At 37.6% G+C, this 19,635-nt stretch overlaps 1 protein-coding gene across 1 annotated transcript in view; it reads right to left on the bottom strand.

Annotated features, from left to right (window-relative positions):
- Positions 1-19,635, bottom strand: part of GRID2 (glutamate ionotropic receptor delta type subunit 2) — a 1,380,265-nt gene that overhangs the window by 131,270 nt on the left and 1,229,360 nt on the right. Inside the window, exon 14 of the mRNA XM_081109363.1 lies at positions 13,017-13,183. Within this exon, the coding sequence (XP_080965489.1) occupies positions 13,017-13,183 (167 nt within the window). The remainder of the gene's footprint in view (positions 1-13,016; positions 13,184-19,635) is intronic.

The raw sequence follows: 19,635 nt of genomic DNA on the forward strand, positions 1-19,635 counted from the left end.
GAACAGGCTGCGTGGGGCGACCAGGCTTGCAGTGGGGGCAGTTGGAAGCAACTAGGCTGGCAGGGGAGACAGTGAGAGGCGACCAGGCCAGCAGGGGGGCAGTTGGGGGTGACCAGTCTGGCAGTAGGGGCAGTAAGGGGTGACCAGGCTGGCAGGGGGGCAGTTAGGGCGACTAGGCCGGCTAGGCAGGGCACTTGGGGGCAATCAGGCTGGCAGGGGGGGCAGTAAAGGGCAACCAGGCCGGTTGGGGGGGCAGTTAGGGGCGACCAGGCCAGCGGGGGGGGGGGCAGATGGGGGCAACTAGGATGGCAGGGGGGAAGTTGGGGGTGACCAGACCAGCAGGGGGGGCAGTTAGGGGCGATCAGGCAGGCAGGCAGGTGAGCAGTTAGGAGCCAGTGGTCCCGGATTATGAGAGGAATGTTCGATTGCCAAGTTAGGCCTGGGGATCGAATTTCATGTGCACGAATTTCATGCACTGGGCCTCTAGTGAAAATAATACAATAATAAATAATAATATAAAAACTGTTTTTTGCATACTCACAACTATAAGCCTAGTTTTGCCTCAACCTGTATATTATATACTAGAGTCCCAGTGTACAAAATTTGTGCATGGGTAGGGTCCCCAGACCTGGCCAGCGATCAGGGCTGATTGGGGCCTTCTGGCTGCCAGCTGGGCCTTCCTTCCCTGGCTGCAGGCTGCTGGCTGGGGCCTTCCTTCATTCCGTGCCAACTCCTGGTGGTCATAGCGAGCAATCGAACTCCTGGTCTGCTGGTCGAACCCCCGAGGGGATACTTTGCATATTAGCTTTTTATATATATAGATAAGAAATTAATTTCCTTTAATTCTTTATAGGTTAAAATATATATCACTATTTTAAATAAAAAGATGTACATAAATATATATTATTACTTTATTCTACTCCCATTTCACTTTGAAAGTGAACTTTCAATGTCCTCTATCTTTTGTTTTGTGATTCCTGAAACATTTTCCTTTCTTGCTTTTTATAAACATGCCCATTTAAACTATCTTGTTTTTGTGATCTAGAACAGAAAATGTGGATGAGATAAACCAATTGGTTTTAGTAGTATATATACTACTAGTATATATACTACATATGTGTACACACAAATATATATATATATATATACATATATATATATATATATATATATATATATCTACACTAATAAAAGAGAAAAATGGTAATTGGCGTATGGCGATACCGTTTTCATTGGCTAATAGGGCTATATGCAAATTAACTGCCAACTAAGATTGACAGTTAACTGCCAACAAGATGGTGGCTAATTTGCATATGTAGGCACAATGCAGGGAGGCGAAAGGGAAAGCAGGAAGAAGCCCCCTGCCACTGACAGTGATCGGAAACCCAGGGGGGAGCTAAGAGCTGGGGGGCAGGGCAAAGGCGGCCCTGGGGCCGCCTTTGCCCTGCCCCCCAGCCATGATCGGAGAATCAGGCACCTTTGCCGCCCTGGCCAGTGATAGCAGGAAGTAGGGGTGGAGCCAGCGATGGGAGCTGGGCATGGTCGAAGCTGGCAGTCCCAGGAGCTAGGGGTCCCTTGCCTGGGCCTAAAGCGAGACCCATGATCGCGGCGCCCCCCACTGCCACTGCAGGTCCCCGCTGCCTGGTCCGGAAGCCTAGGCCAGAGGTGTTAGGCCTGGGCAGGGGCGGAGCCTGCAACCGCGGGGAACTGGGGGTCCCCTGCCCAGGCCTGACACCTCTTCCGGAGGCCTCAGGCCTGGTCAAGGGGCCGATCTGGTGATTGGTGATCGGAGGGTGATGAGGGTCAACTCCTCTGGCCGAGGCATCAGGCCTGGGTGGGGGGCGGAGCCGGGGATTGGGGGGATATGATGGCCCCCTTGCCCAGGCCTGAAGCCTGGGTCAGAGGCGTCAGGCTTGGGCGGGGAGTGGAGCAAGCGATCAGAGGGAGATGGGGGTCCCCTGCCCAGGCATGATTCCTGGGCCAGAGGCCTCAGGCCTGGGCGGGGGCCAGAGCCAGTGATTGGGGGGAGATGGGGGTCCCCTGTCCAAGCCTGACACCTCTGGCAGAGGCGTCAGGCCTGGGCAAGGGGCCGATCAGGCCATCAGAGGGTGATGGGGGTCAACGCCTGAGGGCTCCCAGTATGTGAGAGGGGGCAGGCTGGGCTGAGGGACACTCTCCCCCGCCGCCCCCCCCCCCACCCAGTGCACGAATTTCGTGAACCGGGCCCCTAATATATATATATATATATATATATATATATATATATATATGTATATATATATATGTATATATATATACACACACACATATATATACCTATATACATATATGCACATATAATTTAAAAATAATACTATTTGATGTGTGAGAGAGAAGAACAATACTACTAGGGATTTGTGAATGTAATTTGAGCAACAATGAAGCAAAAATTGGAAGATTGTTTGAAATAAATATCTACTGGGTAGTGAATAATCACATTGCTATTTTAAAATAATCATTGTTTTCCTAGAAATTTCTTTCCAGTTGGTTTTCCCTGGAGATAAAATTGAGCTGATGCAAAGGTTGTAGCAGATGACTCAGAAAGAAAAATAATAGAGTTGAAAGAAAAGAGGGAACTATTTGTGGCCATTTGAATCTGACATCCTTGCCCTTGCAGGTTCCTGGACTATATGCACTCCCCTGGTTTCTACTAAGTCCTGCCAAGTCCTCTTCAAACGTATGTTTTTTCCTAATCTTTTCTCTCATTTTCATTGAGAATATTCTCACTGCTTCACAGCGGGAGTATTACAACAGCCGTGCAAATGGCTTACCTCAGTTAAGCTCTCTCTGTGTCTAACCCAAAACCTTGGACTCCTGAAATGCAGCTCTGTCCAGATAATCTTCTCAGAGCCCCACAGAGCTAGTGTGGGGTCCAGAGTGAGGCCATGAGCTCCAACGTGGGTTTGAGTACTAGCTCCCTTTTTCATTAGCTGTGACCCTGGTAATGTAGTTAACTCTGAGTCTCAGTTTGCCATATAATGGCAAACATTATATGAAATATATAAAGTGTTTAGTGTAGTAGGTGATTAATAAATAGTAGCTATCAAGACTCTGGTATAACACATTCAATTTTAGTGCCTCTACCTACATCCCCTGTCAATATTCTCTCCTGTCAAGTTGTTCCTTCTTATTGTTCTTTCAAATACACCATGACTGTTTTCTTTGATTTTCTTATGTTAATTGATTTTGGAGCTGTTAACTGGGCCATTAGAGGAGGCTGATTTTTTTCTCTTACTGAAAAGGGAAAGAAGCACTTGTAAAGTATCTCATTCTGGTTGGGGGATAAAAAGATTATGGTTCTATGCTTTCAAGTTAAAAAATTATTTTCCACCTTCCTTGTGAGAATAAAAGTATAAAACTTATTACAGCAGGGAGCTGGGAAGAAAGGTAGATGTGTGATACATTTGTTTTCTTTTCCTGTCAGTTTTTATTACTGACTGTATGAAAATTGAAGAAAGCAAGAAATAAAAAAAGTTATGATAAGAGAAAATAGAAGACTTTTAAAATATTAAGTGGGCACAAAGTTTGGTATTTAATTTATTTGATTATAAGTAAATATAATAATCTTTGACTAAAGAGTTAGGTAGATTTTTTAATTCATTCATCAAATATTTACTGAATACTCACTCTATGCGAGCATGAAGGTAGCCCTGAGGATAAACAAATACATGCCTTTACTCAAGGAGTTGTCAACATGAGGCGGACCCAAGAGGTAAATTGTAAGAAGAATTCAAATAGGGGGAGGTAAAGAGATCTAATGTTCTGTTTTGAATGCAAGTAAAAATACAAAGTAAACATTAGATATTCTAAGAGTTAACAGGGCACGAGGAAAAGTAGACTATTTCCAAGTAATTTAAAACTAATTAAGCAAATAAAATAGCCACTTATGGCTACTTTTTGAATAATGAAAATAGATAATAAATCAAGGATTGTTATTAATTCTTTTTTGAGAGGGAGAGGGAGAGAGAGAGAGAGAGAGAGAACACCTCTTTGAAACACTGCTTATCAATTAATTTTTGGAGCCAGACAGGATTTGAATCTTAGTGCTACTGCTCAATAGCTTTGTGAAATTGGACAAATTACTTGATCTCATTATGTTTTAATTTCTGCATCTAGAAAATGTGGATAATAACAGTACTTATATTATAGTTTGCTACATTTAAGAACTCAGAGTCTGCAATTCTCTGATGATTAGTGATGTTGAGCATCCTTTCAAATGTCTATTAGCCATTGGTATGTCCTCTTCAGAGAAGCACCTCACACTTGTCAGAATGGCTATTATCAATAAATCAACAAACAAGTGTTGGTGAGGATGTGGAGAAAAGGGAACCCTCATGCACTGCAGCTTGGAGTACAGACTGGTACAGCCACTGTGGAAATCAGTATGGAGTCACCTCAAAAAATTAAAAGTGGAACTGCCTTAAAACCCAGTGATTCCTCTTCTGGGAATTTATCTGAACAAGCCCAAGACACTAATTCAAAAGGATATATGCAGCATTATTTACAATAGCCAAGATTTGAAAGAAGCTGAAGTGTCCATCAGTAGCTGAGTACATTTACACAATAGAATACTACTCTGCAGTAAAAAGGAAGAAAATTTTACTCTTTGCCACAGCATGGATGGAACTAGAGAACATTATGCTAAGTGAATTGGCTAGTCAAAGACAAGTGCCATATGATTTCACTCATATGTGGAATTTAATGAACAAACTGAATTACCAAGCAAAATAGAGACAGACTCATAGATAGAGAGCAGGCAGACAGCTCGAGGGTGTGGGGTGCAGAGGATGGAGGGATTGAGCAAAAAATTAAGAGAGAGAGAGAGAGAGAGAGAGAGAGAGAGAGAGAGAGAGAGAGAGAACTCATGGACATGGACATGGACAAAAGTATGGTGATTGTTGGGGTGGAAGGTGATGGGTGGAAGGGGAAGAGGGCACAGAGGGGATAAATGATGATGGGAAAAATAAAATTAAAAATAAAAAAAAAACCAACAGAGTCTGACACACAGAAAGCATGATGTAGTATGTTTGATAGTATTCGTATATGCTTTTAAGAGGAAGACAAAGGGAGACAGAGTATATGATGACTAGAAAACAACATAAAATTAGGAATCTTGACATTTTTCCCGTTTTTTGTGTGGTTCTGAGCAAGTCATTTACTCCTTTGGGCTAGTTTCATCTTCAATAAAAAGAGACTTACAATCTATTTAAAAATTTTGTAACTCAGTGATTAGGTTGATATATTGTTTATGCATCTGTGTCACTATCATGAATCCAACAAAATCATTCTCTGTGAGGTTTGAAAAATGTCCTTGTTTCTGTGCCACTAGGTGGTTCTATTCCCAAAGTTTAGGAATAAAAGCCAATAGGCAAAAAGAGACTCTTATAGATGAAGTATAAAATTAGACCCATGAATTAATTATTCCTTGACACCCACTAAAATCTGAGAACAGAGGTGAGCTCACACTAAAAGCTCAAGAAATATTTTTTGTAACCTTTTTAGCCTTATGAATAGCTAAGATTACAAGATCAACAGTGAAGTCAATGTTATCAACAGAATAATAATTTTACTCTGACTAATTTAGTTATCTTCTCTTCTTAAATGTATTTAAGGAAACTTTTGATGAAATAGCATTTTTATACTAAGAACTATCATAAGATAAGGGCTACATAAAACATTTGATGAATTGAGGTAAAATACCTGCACTCAGAAAACTTTAAGATGTTGAAGAAAGAAACTGAAGAAAAGAGAAATCAATGGAGAGATATACTGTGCTCGTGAATAGGAAGAATGAGAGCATTGTTAAAATGTCCACACTACCCAAAGCAATCTGCGGATTCCATACAAACCCTATCAAAATACCAATGGCATTTTTCAGGGAACTAGAAAAAATAATCCTATGAAACCACAAAACACCCTAAACAGTCACAGCAATCTTGAGAAAGAAGAACAATGTTGGAGGTACCAAACTATATAAGGCTATGGTAATCAAAACAGTACATACTGGTAAAAAACAGACATATAGATCAACGGAACAGAATAGAGAGACCAGAAATAAACCCATAACTATAAGGTCAACTAATCTACAACCAAGGCGGAAATTATATACAATGGGGTAAACACAGTCTCTTCAATAAAAGATGGGAAAACTGGACAGATACCAGTACATGAAAAAAAAAATGAAATTAGGCCACCTTCTTACACCATATACAAAAAATAAACTCAAAATGGATTGAAGACTTAAATGTAAGACCTGAAACCTTAAGAACGCTAGAAAAAATAACAGACAATATACTCTTTGACATTGGCCTTAGTAATATTTTTTTGGATATATCTCCTAGGGCAAAAATAACAAAAGCAAAAATAAACAAATGGGACTGACTACATGAAACTAAAAAGCTTTTGCACAGCAAAGGAAACGATCAACAAATCAAGGAGACAACCTACTGAATTGGAGAAGATATTAGCAAATGACATATTTGATAAGGGGTTAATATTCAAAATATATAAAGAACTTATATAGCTCAACATCAAATAAACTATCTGATTAAAAAATGAGCAGAGGACATAATTAGACAGACACATGAGAATATACTCAACACCACCAATCATTAGGGAAATATAAATCTAAACCACACTGAGATATTACCTCATATCTGTCAGAATGGCTATTATCAATAAATCAACAAACAACAAATATTGGTGAGAATGTGGGCAAAACAGAATGTTCATGCACTGTTGGTTGGGTTGTAAATTGGTTCAGCCACTATGGATATAGTATGATGGTTCCTCAAAAAAAATAGAACTACCATATGACCCAGCAATTCTATTTCTAGGTGTCTATCCAAAGAAATCTAAAATATGAATTCCAAAGAATATATGCCCCCCTATATTCATTGCAGAATTATTTATAATAGCCAACCTAAGGTCTCATGGATAGATGAATGGATAAAGATGTAATACATACCCTTGAATATTACTTCGCCATAAAAAGAACAACATCTTACCATTTGCAACAATATGGTTGAACATAGAGGGGGTACTATTCTAAGTGAAAAAGTCAGACAGAGAAAGACAAATACTATATAATTTCACTTATATATGGAACCTAAACGAACAAAATAAATGAACACAAAATAGAAACTAACATAGTTACAGAGAGCAAACTGATGGCTGCCAGATGGGAGGAGATTTGGAGGGATGGGCAAAAAAGGAGAAAGGGCTTAAGAAGTGCAAATTTCAAGCTATAAAAATAGTCACAGGGATATAAAGTGTTGCATATGGAATATAGTCAATAATATCATAATAACTATATATGGTGCCAGGTGGTTACTAGACTTATAGGGATGATAACTTCCTAAGGTATATAAATGTCTAATCACTATGTTGTACAATATGATATTTAGTTTCATGTCAACTGCAACTAAAATATAAAAAACAACACTTGGCCGAAACTGGTTTGGCTCAGTGGATAGAGCGTTGGCCTGCTGACTGAAAGGTCCCTGGTTCGATTCCAGTCAAGAGCATGTACCTTGGTTGCGGGCACATCCCCAGTAGGTGGTGTGCAGGAGGCAGCTGATCAATGTTTCTCTCTCATTGATGTTTCTAGCTCTTTATCTCTCTCCCTTCCTCTCTGTAAAAAAAAAAAAAAGTAAATATTTTAAAAAAACCCAAACACTTGATGAACAAGTTGTGTCAGAAAATTGCAAACATTACCCACTGCACAAGTACTCTGACCCATCTAATGAGATGTATAAATACTTTAACTTCTACTGCCAAGTTACCTAGGATTTATTCAGACCAAGGAAACAAAACTCTGCTATACAAATCTATGGTTATATATATTATAGCATTTTCTGGTCCTTAAAAACATTATTTCTGTGCATGTCCATTTAGATACACAAGTCTAAGTAAGTGTATCACTATCGCTTAACCCGATGCTTGCCCGATGCTTGCCAAAGCTCAGGCCCATTCACTCAGTGTGTGTAGTTGGTTGTATCATAGTTGTGCACTAATAGGCAAGTGTGTAGGAAACAAATGTACAACAAATTTCATATCATTGTTTTAAAGTGTCATTAAAATATATAAGCACATAAGATACTGGGCAGAGAACAGAGAATAAGTGTAGTTACTATATAGCTATATATTTATTTTAGATATTAATATTTATTAATATTAAGTTACTTTGATATAGTTTAAGTTGTGGTACAGGCAACAGCCACCTGAGAAATAATGATCTGAAAATCACCCTGGTTCTGGCTGGGTGGATCCGTTGGTTGGAGTGTCATCCTGTGCAACAAAAGGTCAAGTCCGTTCATGGCACATACTTAAGTTTTGGATTCAATCCCCAGTAGGCAACCATTTGATGTTTCTCCCCCTCTCTCTCGCTCTCGCTCTCACTCTAAAATAAATAAATATGTCCTCAGGTGAGAATTTTAAAAAAGTTTTTAAAAACCATCCTGAAGCCCAGCCAGTGTGGCTCAGTGAATTGAGCATTGTCTGATGGCTCAAGAGATCCTGGGTTCCATTCCCAGTCAGGGCACATGTCCGGGTTGTGAGTTCAATCCCAAGTAGGGGGCATGCCAAAGGCAGCTGATCGATGTGTTTCTCTCATTGATGTTTCTTTCTCTCTCTCTCTCTCTCTCTCTCTCTCTCTCTCTCTCTCTCTCTCTCTCCTTTCCTTTCTATGTAAAAATCAATAAAAACATTTAAAATCATCCTGAATACTGTTATTTTCATAGAAAATAATCACAACAGCAACCAGCAATCTAATTTAATTAATGGCCCAGAATAAGCTGGTTAATTGTAGCTGTTTATAATAATTTCTAGATTGTACTGCAATGGTTAAATTTGATGGTCTTTGTAATTTTTTAAATCAGTTATTTTAAAAGATCTCTTTTTTAAAATGGTTATAGCAAAAGGGAATGAAGGCAGATATTTTCTGAACTCAGGAAGAGTTTGGGTGATAGATTAAGGTGGCACATGAGTGAAAGAGATGACTTGGCACATCCATGATTGCCAGAAATTTCTTTCCTGGCTCTCTCTTTTTCCACATGTACAGGGAACCAAGACATAGAGTGTCATTAGCAAGGAACTACACAGAAAGGAATAATTTAAATTGTCCACATCCATAAATGCAAATCAAACAAAGGAAAAATAATGCCTAACGATTCATATTATTTTTCAGCATTTTCCTGGAGTACATTTGCTCAGAATTAAAATCTCTGTTAGGTCAACCACCACAGGGATAATAATAGGTGGAACACTTGATGTAATTTATTGAACATTTCTTTAATTGCTATTATGTTTGTATATTGATTTTATTGGCTTCACTTTTTTATTTTTTTTGCATAAAAGACCAAATAATTGGGTCTGGAAAAAACCCCCACATATTTGTAGTGAATAAAAAGCCATTAACCACAATTAAGGGATTTTTTCTTTTTTGCTACCACCTGGTTCATGTTAGGATCCACTAAACCTTTCTGTGGTCTTACACTGTCAGACATTGGCATCACCTTTCATTCTATTATGCTTTCCATCCTCAGTTCTAAATACACGAAAATAATGTGTGCTTCATTGTTTAGAAGCATCTGTTCTATTTGTTCTTCCTCCTCATTTCCAGTGTAGAACAGGCCTGTTATCTCATCTTTGGATTTGTTCTTATATATGCCAATTTGAATACATCCTTCTTATCAAACTTCCCTTAAATGCCATCTTCCTCAGCTTACTTCTGGGCTCCAGAACTAGACATAGGTTCTTGTAGCTATTTGTGACCTACAATATGAATTCTAAACTTCAAATTTCCTTTCAGATTAACTTGATGTCCTTATTGGTCCCCAACACATTCTGTTGTCTTCTTCTTCTTCTTTCTTCTTCTTCTTCTTCTTCTTCTTCTTCTTCTTCTTCTTCTTCTTCTTCTTCTTCTTCTTCTTTCTTCTTTCTTCTTTCTTCTTTCTTCTTTCTTTTTTCTTCTTCCTTCTTCCTCCCTCCTCCTCCCCCTCCCCCTCCCCTCCCCTCCCCCTCCCCCTTCCACTTCCTCCTCCTCCTTCTCCTCCTTCTCCTCCTCCTCCTCCTCCTTCTTCCTCCTCCTCCTCCTCCTCCTCCTCCTCCTCCTCCTCCTCCTCCTTCTTCTTCTTCTTCTTCTTCTTCTTCTTCTTCTTCTTCTTCTTCTTCTTCATCGTCTTGTTTCTCCAAGTATTATCTTTTTTTTTTCTGTTCAGCCTAAGTATTCTCTACTAACCCTTCAAGGTCAAGTTCAAGGCTTGCCTTCTCTGAAGAACTTCCTTTGATTAACTATTTTCTATGATAGTCCCATCTTTCAATATCTCAAACTACACAATTTAACACAACATAATAAGCAATACCAATACTGAGTATAAGTAAGTGTCATTGTGTTATATGCATGGGTCTCATTTCCAACTGGACTGCAAATATCTTGCAGATAAATTCCCTAAGATATAACTGATTTTCCAATTGTTTCCTCTTAGAATCTACTAATCAATAAATGTATTTAGATTGATTAATTATTATCTATATCTTAACATTTTACTTTACAATTTATGTATATTTCATTTTTGTCTTATAGTTAGAATTTTTAAGAACCAGAATGGACCACTGGTAGAGTATATTATTGTTCATAGTTATTTATTCCCATCTTCCCTTTCTGTGGGGTACATGTATCCATCCCAGTGATTTTTGGCCTTGGGCTTGAGACTTTTCAGTTAGTGGTCTGTTGGCAGATGTGACATATGCCACATCCACGCAAGAAGCACGAGGGGCACCGCAGGTCTCTATCAGCCTCCTTTCAATTGCTCTTGCAATGAAGCAGTGTGCCCCAGATAGGGCTGCTTCTCCAGCCTGGGCCCTGGAATAAGAAGCTGCAGAGAGCAGACCCACAACGTACAGCACAACTTACCAGTTGCAGCCCTTATGTTTCATAGCTGAGAAATAACATCTTTCAGTTCACTGATACGTGGGGTGGTTTACTACACAGAAAAGCTGATTAACACAGGACCTTAAAGTTCCTCTAACTTCCTATTTTTCCGAAAAGGAGGCCTAGATTTTTTGTTAGCAAGTGGAAGACATATAACATAATTCAGACTTATTTTTTATAACACAAAACACCTAGCTTTTCGTTATCCTAAAATTTGGAGGAATATAACTCAAATAGTTTCAAATTTGAGGCATTAATACTACCTGGAACTGCCCTCTTGGTCTGGCATTTGCTTTTAGAAAATATGTAGAAGGATACTAGAATATAAACAAGGTGCACTATCAGTGCCAATGGATTATACCTCTACCTGAAAGATATTACCATTCTCTCTTAGGTCCAAGCTTGTTTGTAGCTGAGAGAACGGAATGCAGTGATCTTTCAGGCCCAAGTCTCTCTCATATATATATATATATATATATATATATATATATATATATATATATAGTTAATATTACATATACATTCAAAATCTTCTTTACTAAACAACATATAATAGAAAATTCTGATTTAAGGATGGGTATAATTTTTTTTAAGGGAGCACTCTTTATAAAGCTCCAGAAGAATGTAGCTTCCCAAAATAAAGGAATGCCCTTATTTGATGATATATAAACAACTCACTTAAAATTTTGCAATGCATTATAATTCATTTTTAATTTTTGCACATTTACCTTCCACAATAGTTTTCTTTTAATTTATTGTCTAAAGTTTTACATATGTCTCCCTTTTTCCTGATTGACCCTCCCCCCAAGCCATTCCCACCCCAGGCAAAGCCCCCCCTCCCCAGAGTCTGTGTCCATTGTTATGCTAATATGCATGAATACAAGTCATTTGGTTGCTCTCTAACCTCCCCATCTCCTCTGCCATTTGTCTCTGGATTTATTTTTGTTCATCAAATTATGTTGATCATTATATCCCACATATGAGTGAGATCATGTGATATTTATCTTTCTCCAACTGGCTTGTTTCACTTAGCATAATGCTCTCCATTTCCAAGGGATGGGTGTAATTTTTTATTAACCTGTTTTCTTAATTGCATGAAGAAGCCTCATACTTTTTGACATAAAGTGATGGACTGTAATATTATTTTATAAATTCAGATGGAAATATCCCTGTCATTATGTGCTTTAGTATATCAGAACTTTAACTTGGTCCTGAAATTTATGTCATTATATGGTGTTCTTAGAAATAAATCAATTTTGCTAACTATGACAGTCTGTAAAAATTCACACACACTAAATTGATCAATTAAATTCTAAAAAAATATTAAAACGGTACTTTCTTTTATATAACAACTAGAGGCCTGGTGCACAAATTCATGCATGGTTGGGGTTCCTTGGCTAGGCCGACGATCAGGGCCCATAAGGCCATCTTGCCCAGTCCTGATGGGGGCTGGATGGCTGGGGGGAGGGACCACGGTTGGTTGTCCAGCTGCAGGAGATTGGCTGTGGGTGTGCACTGACCACTAGGGGGCAGCTCCTGTACTGATCGTCTGCCCCCTGCTGCTGCCCCCTGGTGGTTAGTGTGCATTATAGCTATTGGCCGGTCATCTGGTTGTAATGGTCGCTTAGACCAGGGGTCCTTACACTAGGGCCCACCAGGTGTTTTTGCCACCGCTGTGTGCATAGGAATTTGTTCATAGTTTTTTTTTTAAACTATAGTCCGGCCCTCCAACGGTCTGAGGGACAGTGAACTGGCCCCCTGTTTAAAAAGTTTGAAGACCCCTGGTTTAGACATATATATATTTATTTATTTTTTGAGATTAAAACCAGTTATGTGCAGTGATATTTTCCCCTTTTTATGAGAAAAACAATACTTTAGTACATGTTTTAGGAAATGAAATGTCATATAACTACCTTTTTTGTTGCTATTTATTATGTTTTTTCAAATAAAGGAAACAAAATACAATAAACTAAATAGGATAACCAAGTGAACTTTCTTTTTCTATATTTCCTCTCTTTTTATTTAGAACACACACAAACCTTACCTTTGTGAGAAAACATCCCGGTAAGGACTGCCATGCTGCAATGCAATTCCATATCCCCGATCAGCAACAGTGTTCCCAATGGTATAAAAGGAGCAATCTGGGTCATTGATAGCCACATACTCCAATACAGCTGCATCCCACACAAAAGCATAGTTTCCATATTTTACCTGTAAAAACATGGAGAACAAAAGAAGAAAACAGGATTTAAGGTAGGAATACTAAGTTATAAAGACAGGACAAAAAATTGCATTAGTATTTATTTAATTGTTCAAAAAATAATAGGTCCCATATTTCTAAGCACCTATTCGGAATGAGAATTTGGCTTTTGGTTAATTTATAGCTCTGTTCTCCTGGAAGCTGATACAATTCGAATGTTAACTATGTTTCCCAGGTAACACAGCTTCTAGTAAAATGACCTCTGTGTAGTAAGTGTCACCTGGACAGGGAGAACAATAAACACATGAAAGGAAGCCATGTCTTTGAGCTGCTTGGAATGCAGCAGTTCTTGTAATTGGGCCTGTTTCTCTGGTGACCCTGGAAGTTATGCTTTTAGAGCTGTTACAAGAGATCTTGGCTTCTTTGGGTTATTAGGTTTCTAAGCCAAGTAGGGTTTGCTCACACCAAATATGGGGATCATCTCCTTGCAAGTGACCTATATTCTAAATGAATGCTGCATGTACAACTTACATTAAAGAGAAATAATCAACACTGCCCTGCTGGCAAGATATATTTCTTTTCCTATGTCCTAAATTAATCCTTTGCAGAGAATGGTTTATAACAGTCTTGCAGCTGGATTTAGAAGAAAGCCCCTAGGTGGGCATTGCAATGAGAAAAAAATAATTATGCAACCTTCTCTATCATCATTTAGGAAGCACAACTTTATTCTGGTTTGTTTATAATATCTTTTAGTGCTGATATATTTTTCTCTCAGTAATCACTCATTGCCTGGGTTGTAAATTTATAAAATGTAAAAAAATCTCTCTCTTTAAAAAACAAACAAAACTATCTTTATTGTTGGAAGTATTGCAGATGCCCCCCCTTTCCCCCCATTGATCCCCTCCACCCTATACCACCACCACCACCTTCCTGCCACCCACAGACCTTCACCACACTATTGTCTATGTCCATGCATATAAATTCTTTAATCTCTCCCTGACCCCTCTCCTTCCCTAATCTTAAAGTTTATTTAGAAAATTATTATACATAAATATAAAAATTAATAAACTCATTAAATAAACAGAATAATTATATAAATAAATCCATTTGTTTCTTGAAAGGGAAGTAATTTCCTGGCATATCTGATTAGGAAAAAATCAAAATAAATATAAATACAGATAGTTGAAGTGATGTCAGCAAGACAGGGGATTAGGAGATCCCCAGATTTAGTCCCGCACAGAAACAACAATATGACAGCAATTCATGAATACAAGTGCCCTTATGAGCCTTGGGGTCCAAGTTGTGAAACCCTGGTGGAGTCCAGGACTGGGGAAGAATACTTTGAGAAGGCAGGCCCCTTGTTGGCTGACAACTGTGGTCCTGGAGTCCCATAAGCAGCCCTGTCCCACTGTGGACTTGGCTCCAGATCTGTAAAGGTACAAGGCAAGGAAGCCCCTGCCACTACTGCTATTCAAAATAGTCATGCAAGTGCTAGCCAGGACAATTGGGTAAGAAAGAGGAGGATCCAAATAAGAAAGGAGAAAGTGGAATTATCTCTATTTGCATGTGACATGATCATACATGTAGAAAATGCTAAGGAATAAACGAAAAAAGTTAAAACGAATAAATCCAGTAAAGTTGCAACATACAAAAATCAATAGCATTTCTATATGTAAACAATGAACTATACAAAAAGGAAATTTGAAAAAAATCCCATTTATGAGAGCATTAAAAAGAATAAAGCATTTAGGAAGACACCTAATCAAGAGGTAAAAGATTTTTAACCCGAAAATTACAAAACAGTGATGAAGGAAACTAAAGAAGACGTGTAAATGGAAAGACATTTTGTATTCATAGCTTGAAACAATTAATACTGTTAAAATGTTCACCCAGTGCATAGTGATCTACAAATTCAATGCCATCCCTATCAGAATTCAATGGTATTTCTTAAAGAAGTAGAAAAAGAAAATTCTAAAATGCATGTGTAACCACAAAAGGTCCAAAATAACCAAAGCAATCTGAACAAGAAGAACAAAGCTGGAGGCATAATGATACCTGATTTCAAAATATGTTACAAAACTACAGAAATCAAAACACTATACTAATAGTGTTGACATAAAACAGACATAGAGATTAAGGGACCAAAATAGAGATCTCAGAAATAGATTAATGCTTTAATGTTCAACTGATCTTCTACAAATTTGCCAAGGACATACAATGGGAAAAGAAATGCTTCTTCAATAAATGGTGTTGGGAAAACTGGATATCCCACATGCAGAAGAATTAAATTGAACCCATATTTCACATCATGTACAGAAATCAACTCAAAAGTGATTAAAAACTTAAAGACTTGAAACCATAAAACCCCTAGAAGAATACATAGGGAACATAGAAAAATGGTCTTGACATTGGTCTGAACAGTGATTTTTGAATACGACGCAACCAAAATCACAGGCAACAAAAGCAAAAGTAAACCAATGAGATTACATCAAGTTAAAAACCTTCTGCACAGCAAATGAAATACTAAACAGAGTAAAAAAGCAAGCTATGGAATGGGGGAAAATTGCAAACCCTAAATCGGAAAAGAATTTAATATCCAAAATATATAAGGAACACCTAAAACTAAATAGCAAAAAAACTAAATACCTGTATTTAAAAAGGAAAAAAAATACATTAGTTAAAGAAGACATACAAAAGGTCATAGATATACAAAAAGATACTCAACATCAGGGAAATAAATGCCAATGAAATTACAATGAGGTATCATTTTACATCTGTCAGAGTGGCTATTATTAAAAAAACATCAGTATTGGTGAAAATGTGGAGAAAAGGGAACCTTTGCACATTATTGGAGGGAATGCAAATTGTGCTATTGTTATGGAGATTACTCAACAAATTAAAAATAGAACTACCAAATGATCCAACAATCCCAGTGCTGGGAATATACCCAAAGGAAATGAATTCAGTATCTCAAAGAGATATCTGCACTCCTATATTCATCACAACACTATTCACAAGAGCCAAGATATGAAAACAACCTAAATGTCTACTAATGGGTAGATGGATAAAGGAAATACATAATAGAATATACACTGAGTGGCCAGATTGGTATGACCACCCCATCAGTACAATACAGTGAATTGGTTATGCAAATAATAACAATAATAAAACCTTGAGAGTATTTGCTTAGGAAGTTTTCAATATTCAGTATTTTTGGAAGTGTCAATGAAGTACTGATGGGGTGGCCATAATAATCTGTCCACTTAGTGTATTTCATCTTTCTTTTTTTTTTTTTGAAACTATATTCTGGTTTTATTTTATTTTAATTTCCTTATTGGTTAAGGTATTACAAATCTGTCCTCATCCCTCAATTAACCCCTAATCTCCCCCGCCCGCAACTCATGCTCTCATCCCCCTGTTGTCCATGTCCATTGGTTTGGCTTATATGCATGCATACAAGTCCTTTGGTTGATCTCTTCCCCTTACCCCCACCCTCCCCTACTTTCCCTCTGGGGATTAATAGTATGATTGCTGTTTCTCTGTCTTTAGGGGGGTGGGGGGAAATGGAGAGATATTAGTCAAAAGATGCAAAGTTTCAATTAGGCAAGATGAATAAATTTTGTAGATTCAATGTAGAGTATAGTGAGTAGAGTTAACAATACTGAACTGTGTACTTGAAATTTGCCAAGAGGGTAGATATTAAGTGGTATAATGACAAAAAAAGGTAATTGTGTGAGGTGATAAGTAGTTTCATTGTGGTGATAATTTCATAATATATTTGTATATCAAAACATCAAGTTGTACACCTAAATATACTAGTATATTCAAGTTTTTTGGCAATTTACACCTCAATAAAGCTGAAAGTTACAGATAGAGAGTGAAAAGTAAAATAGCATGGAAATTGTCAGCAAATAGAAAATCTGTGGAGTAGACCAAAAAATGTACAAACCTGTTAAAGGTATATAATTGTTGTATATAGACTGTATATATGATTACTACATATATAATTACAAAGACCACAATTCAAATCAGTATGGCAAATGTAAAATATTTTAAAAATTAGAGTGAGACAGGTGATTATTTTAAAAGAACCAATATTAAAGCACTGCAGTGCATCATATGCAAAATAAATTCCTTTACTGTAATAAATTCATTATAATAAAAAATAATCCAGGTTTGAAAAAATCCACAAAACTAGAAAAACATGTAAAACTGTATACTGGGGAAAAATCAGAATATATCTAAACATACAAGTAAAGGAATAAAGTGTAAATAAATATTTGATATGTTTACTGCCTTTTAAATATATTTTCTTAGACCAGGCCAACATTAGATACTCAATAAAAAGTTTTGCAAGAAATATGTTCTAAATCTTTTTGATCAGTTGACTGCTCAGTGGATACTTAACATATCTCTTCTTGGGGGCTAGCCCTAACCAAACCAAGAAATATTGACACAGATAAAATAATTTTCCCTGAAGAAATCATTCTATGCAACAACTCACATGGAGCTAACTGCACACTAGAGACTAGGTTAGGTACTAGGGTTCAGTGCTTCTCAAAATGTGATGTTAAATTTAATACCATTAGAGTTACCAGGGGAGTCTTATGTTATAAATGTAAATTCCAGATATTACCCCAACTTATTACATTGGAATGGTTGACGTTCAAGTCCTGGGAATAAGCTTTTTGACAATTTTGAAAGTTGAAAACCTTGATAGCTGATGTACACCGATTTGTGAATAAAATTGCATTTTAATAAAAATGATTAATACAATTAGGGATAATTTGATATACATGAGTTTTGTTATAATTATAAAAACTAGCAGGTTTTTGGAGTGTTGGTATGAGATAGGGAAAAATACTTGCAGGTTTCTTCTACATTGATTGATTACTTATATCCACAGGATTATCTCTCAATCCTTTCATTCTTTTTTGATCTTTTGCACTTTTCATTGTAGGAGAGAAAAAAAGAATTTCCCTCTAACCTTCAGAGACCTCTATACTAAAAGGAAAACAAACAGAAACTTATCAACATGTATATCTCATGTGGAGATAAGTCAGATAAAAATGAGTAACTCAAAGAGGGTGTTTAGAATTCAGTATTAAAGACCATCTACGTTGTGGGGAGTGGGGAAGCAGGCCTCCTAAGGGGGAGTGAGTGATTTCAGGAAAGAATGGCTGTTAGAAAAATGGGTGGGAAGTGTGAGAGTTTGTGCCAAAGTTTGTCTGAGTGTGGTGTCGACTTCTGGTTTCTTCTTTGGTGAGAGTCATTATCCTGGTTGATGAAATTCCTAGGGAGGAAATGCATGACAACTGGGTTTCTTTTATCTTTAGACAAATAAGGGGAGTCGGAGAAAGCTTCTTCCTGCTTTTGTTATTTTTCTTTCTTTCTTTTAAAAAAATACATTTTTTATTGATTTCAGAGAGGAAGGGAGAGGGAGAAAGACATAGAAACATCAATGATGAGAGAGAATCATTGATCGGCTGCCTCCTGCACGCCCCCAACTGGGGATCGACCGATCCCACAAGCCTTGACCGGAATGGAACCTGGGCCCCTTCAGTCTGCAGGCTGACACTATCCACTGAGCCAAACCAGCTAGGGCTGCTTTTGTTATTTTTCAAGTGCTTTACAGCTCAAAATAATCAATATGCCTGAGGGGCAAATTTTGTGGTGGCATATTCTGCAACCCTTGATCACCAACTTTCATATCAGTTTTTAGCTAGCTGGGTCTAATCCTGCAGTAACAGAAAGATAGCAGTGACCTTGAAGCGCCCTCTAATAACCTACTTCGCTGTTATTTTCTTCTGTTTGGAACAGCCACTCAGACATCCTGGATCCCCTTGCAGCTTCTTTATTACCCTCAAGAGACCTCTCCTGTTTGGGACATATTGCTTTTTCTATAAGCAAATTGTTCTAACACTGTTGCAACTACTTTGTGAACTGTAGAGCTCTACTTAAATGTATGGTAACATGATCATTGCTATTATATACATGTGTCTAGTAATTCTAACGTTAAAGAAGCATTGTGAATGCATTTTTACAAAGAGAACCATTAAAGTAGTATGATTATAGCCTGTAGCAATCTCAATAAAATACCGCATAGTAACCCCAACTATTTTAGCTTTTAAAAATATTCCTGGCCTTTTTATCTACTAAAACATGCAATCACTATCCTTTGGATGGTTTTTAACATTAAATTAAAACTATCTAGAAAATAACTCACAACAAAATCTAAAGTCACTTTTCAACAGAATACATAATTGAAGATTTGGTGCAGAAAATTTTCAATCCTAGGTGGATATTACTTCAACATTATCAACTAGTCTTAGCTCTGGAGCTCATGTTTGGATAAGTAGCTGAATTGTGGGCCATTAATTTATTTATCAGGGGCTTCCGTGCCAACAGAGTGCTTCAGGCCAGGCTAACCAGAGGGCAAGAGTGAACTTGGAAGCTCCATGTC

The sequence above is a fragment of the Myotis nattereri genome (assembly GCF_964212035.1).
Source record: "Myotis nattereri genome assembly, chromosome: 1".
In the NCBI taxonomy this organism is placed as follows: Eukaryota; Metazoa; Chordata; class Mammalia; order Chiroptera; family Vespertilionidae; genus Myotis; species Myotis nattereri.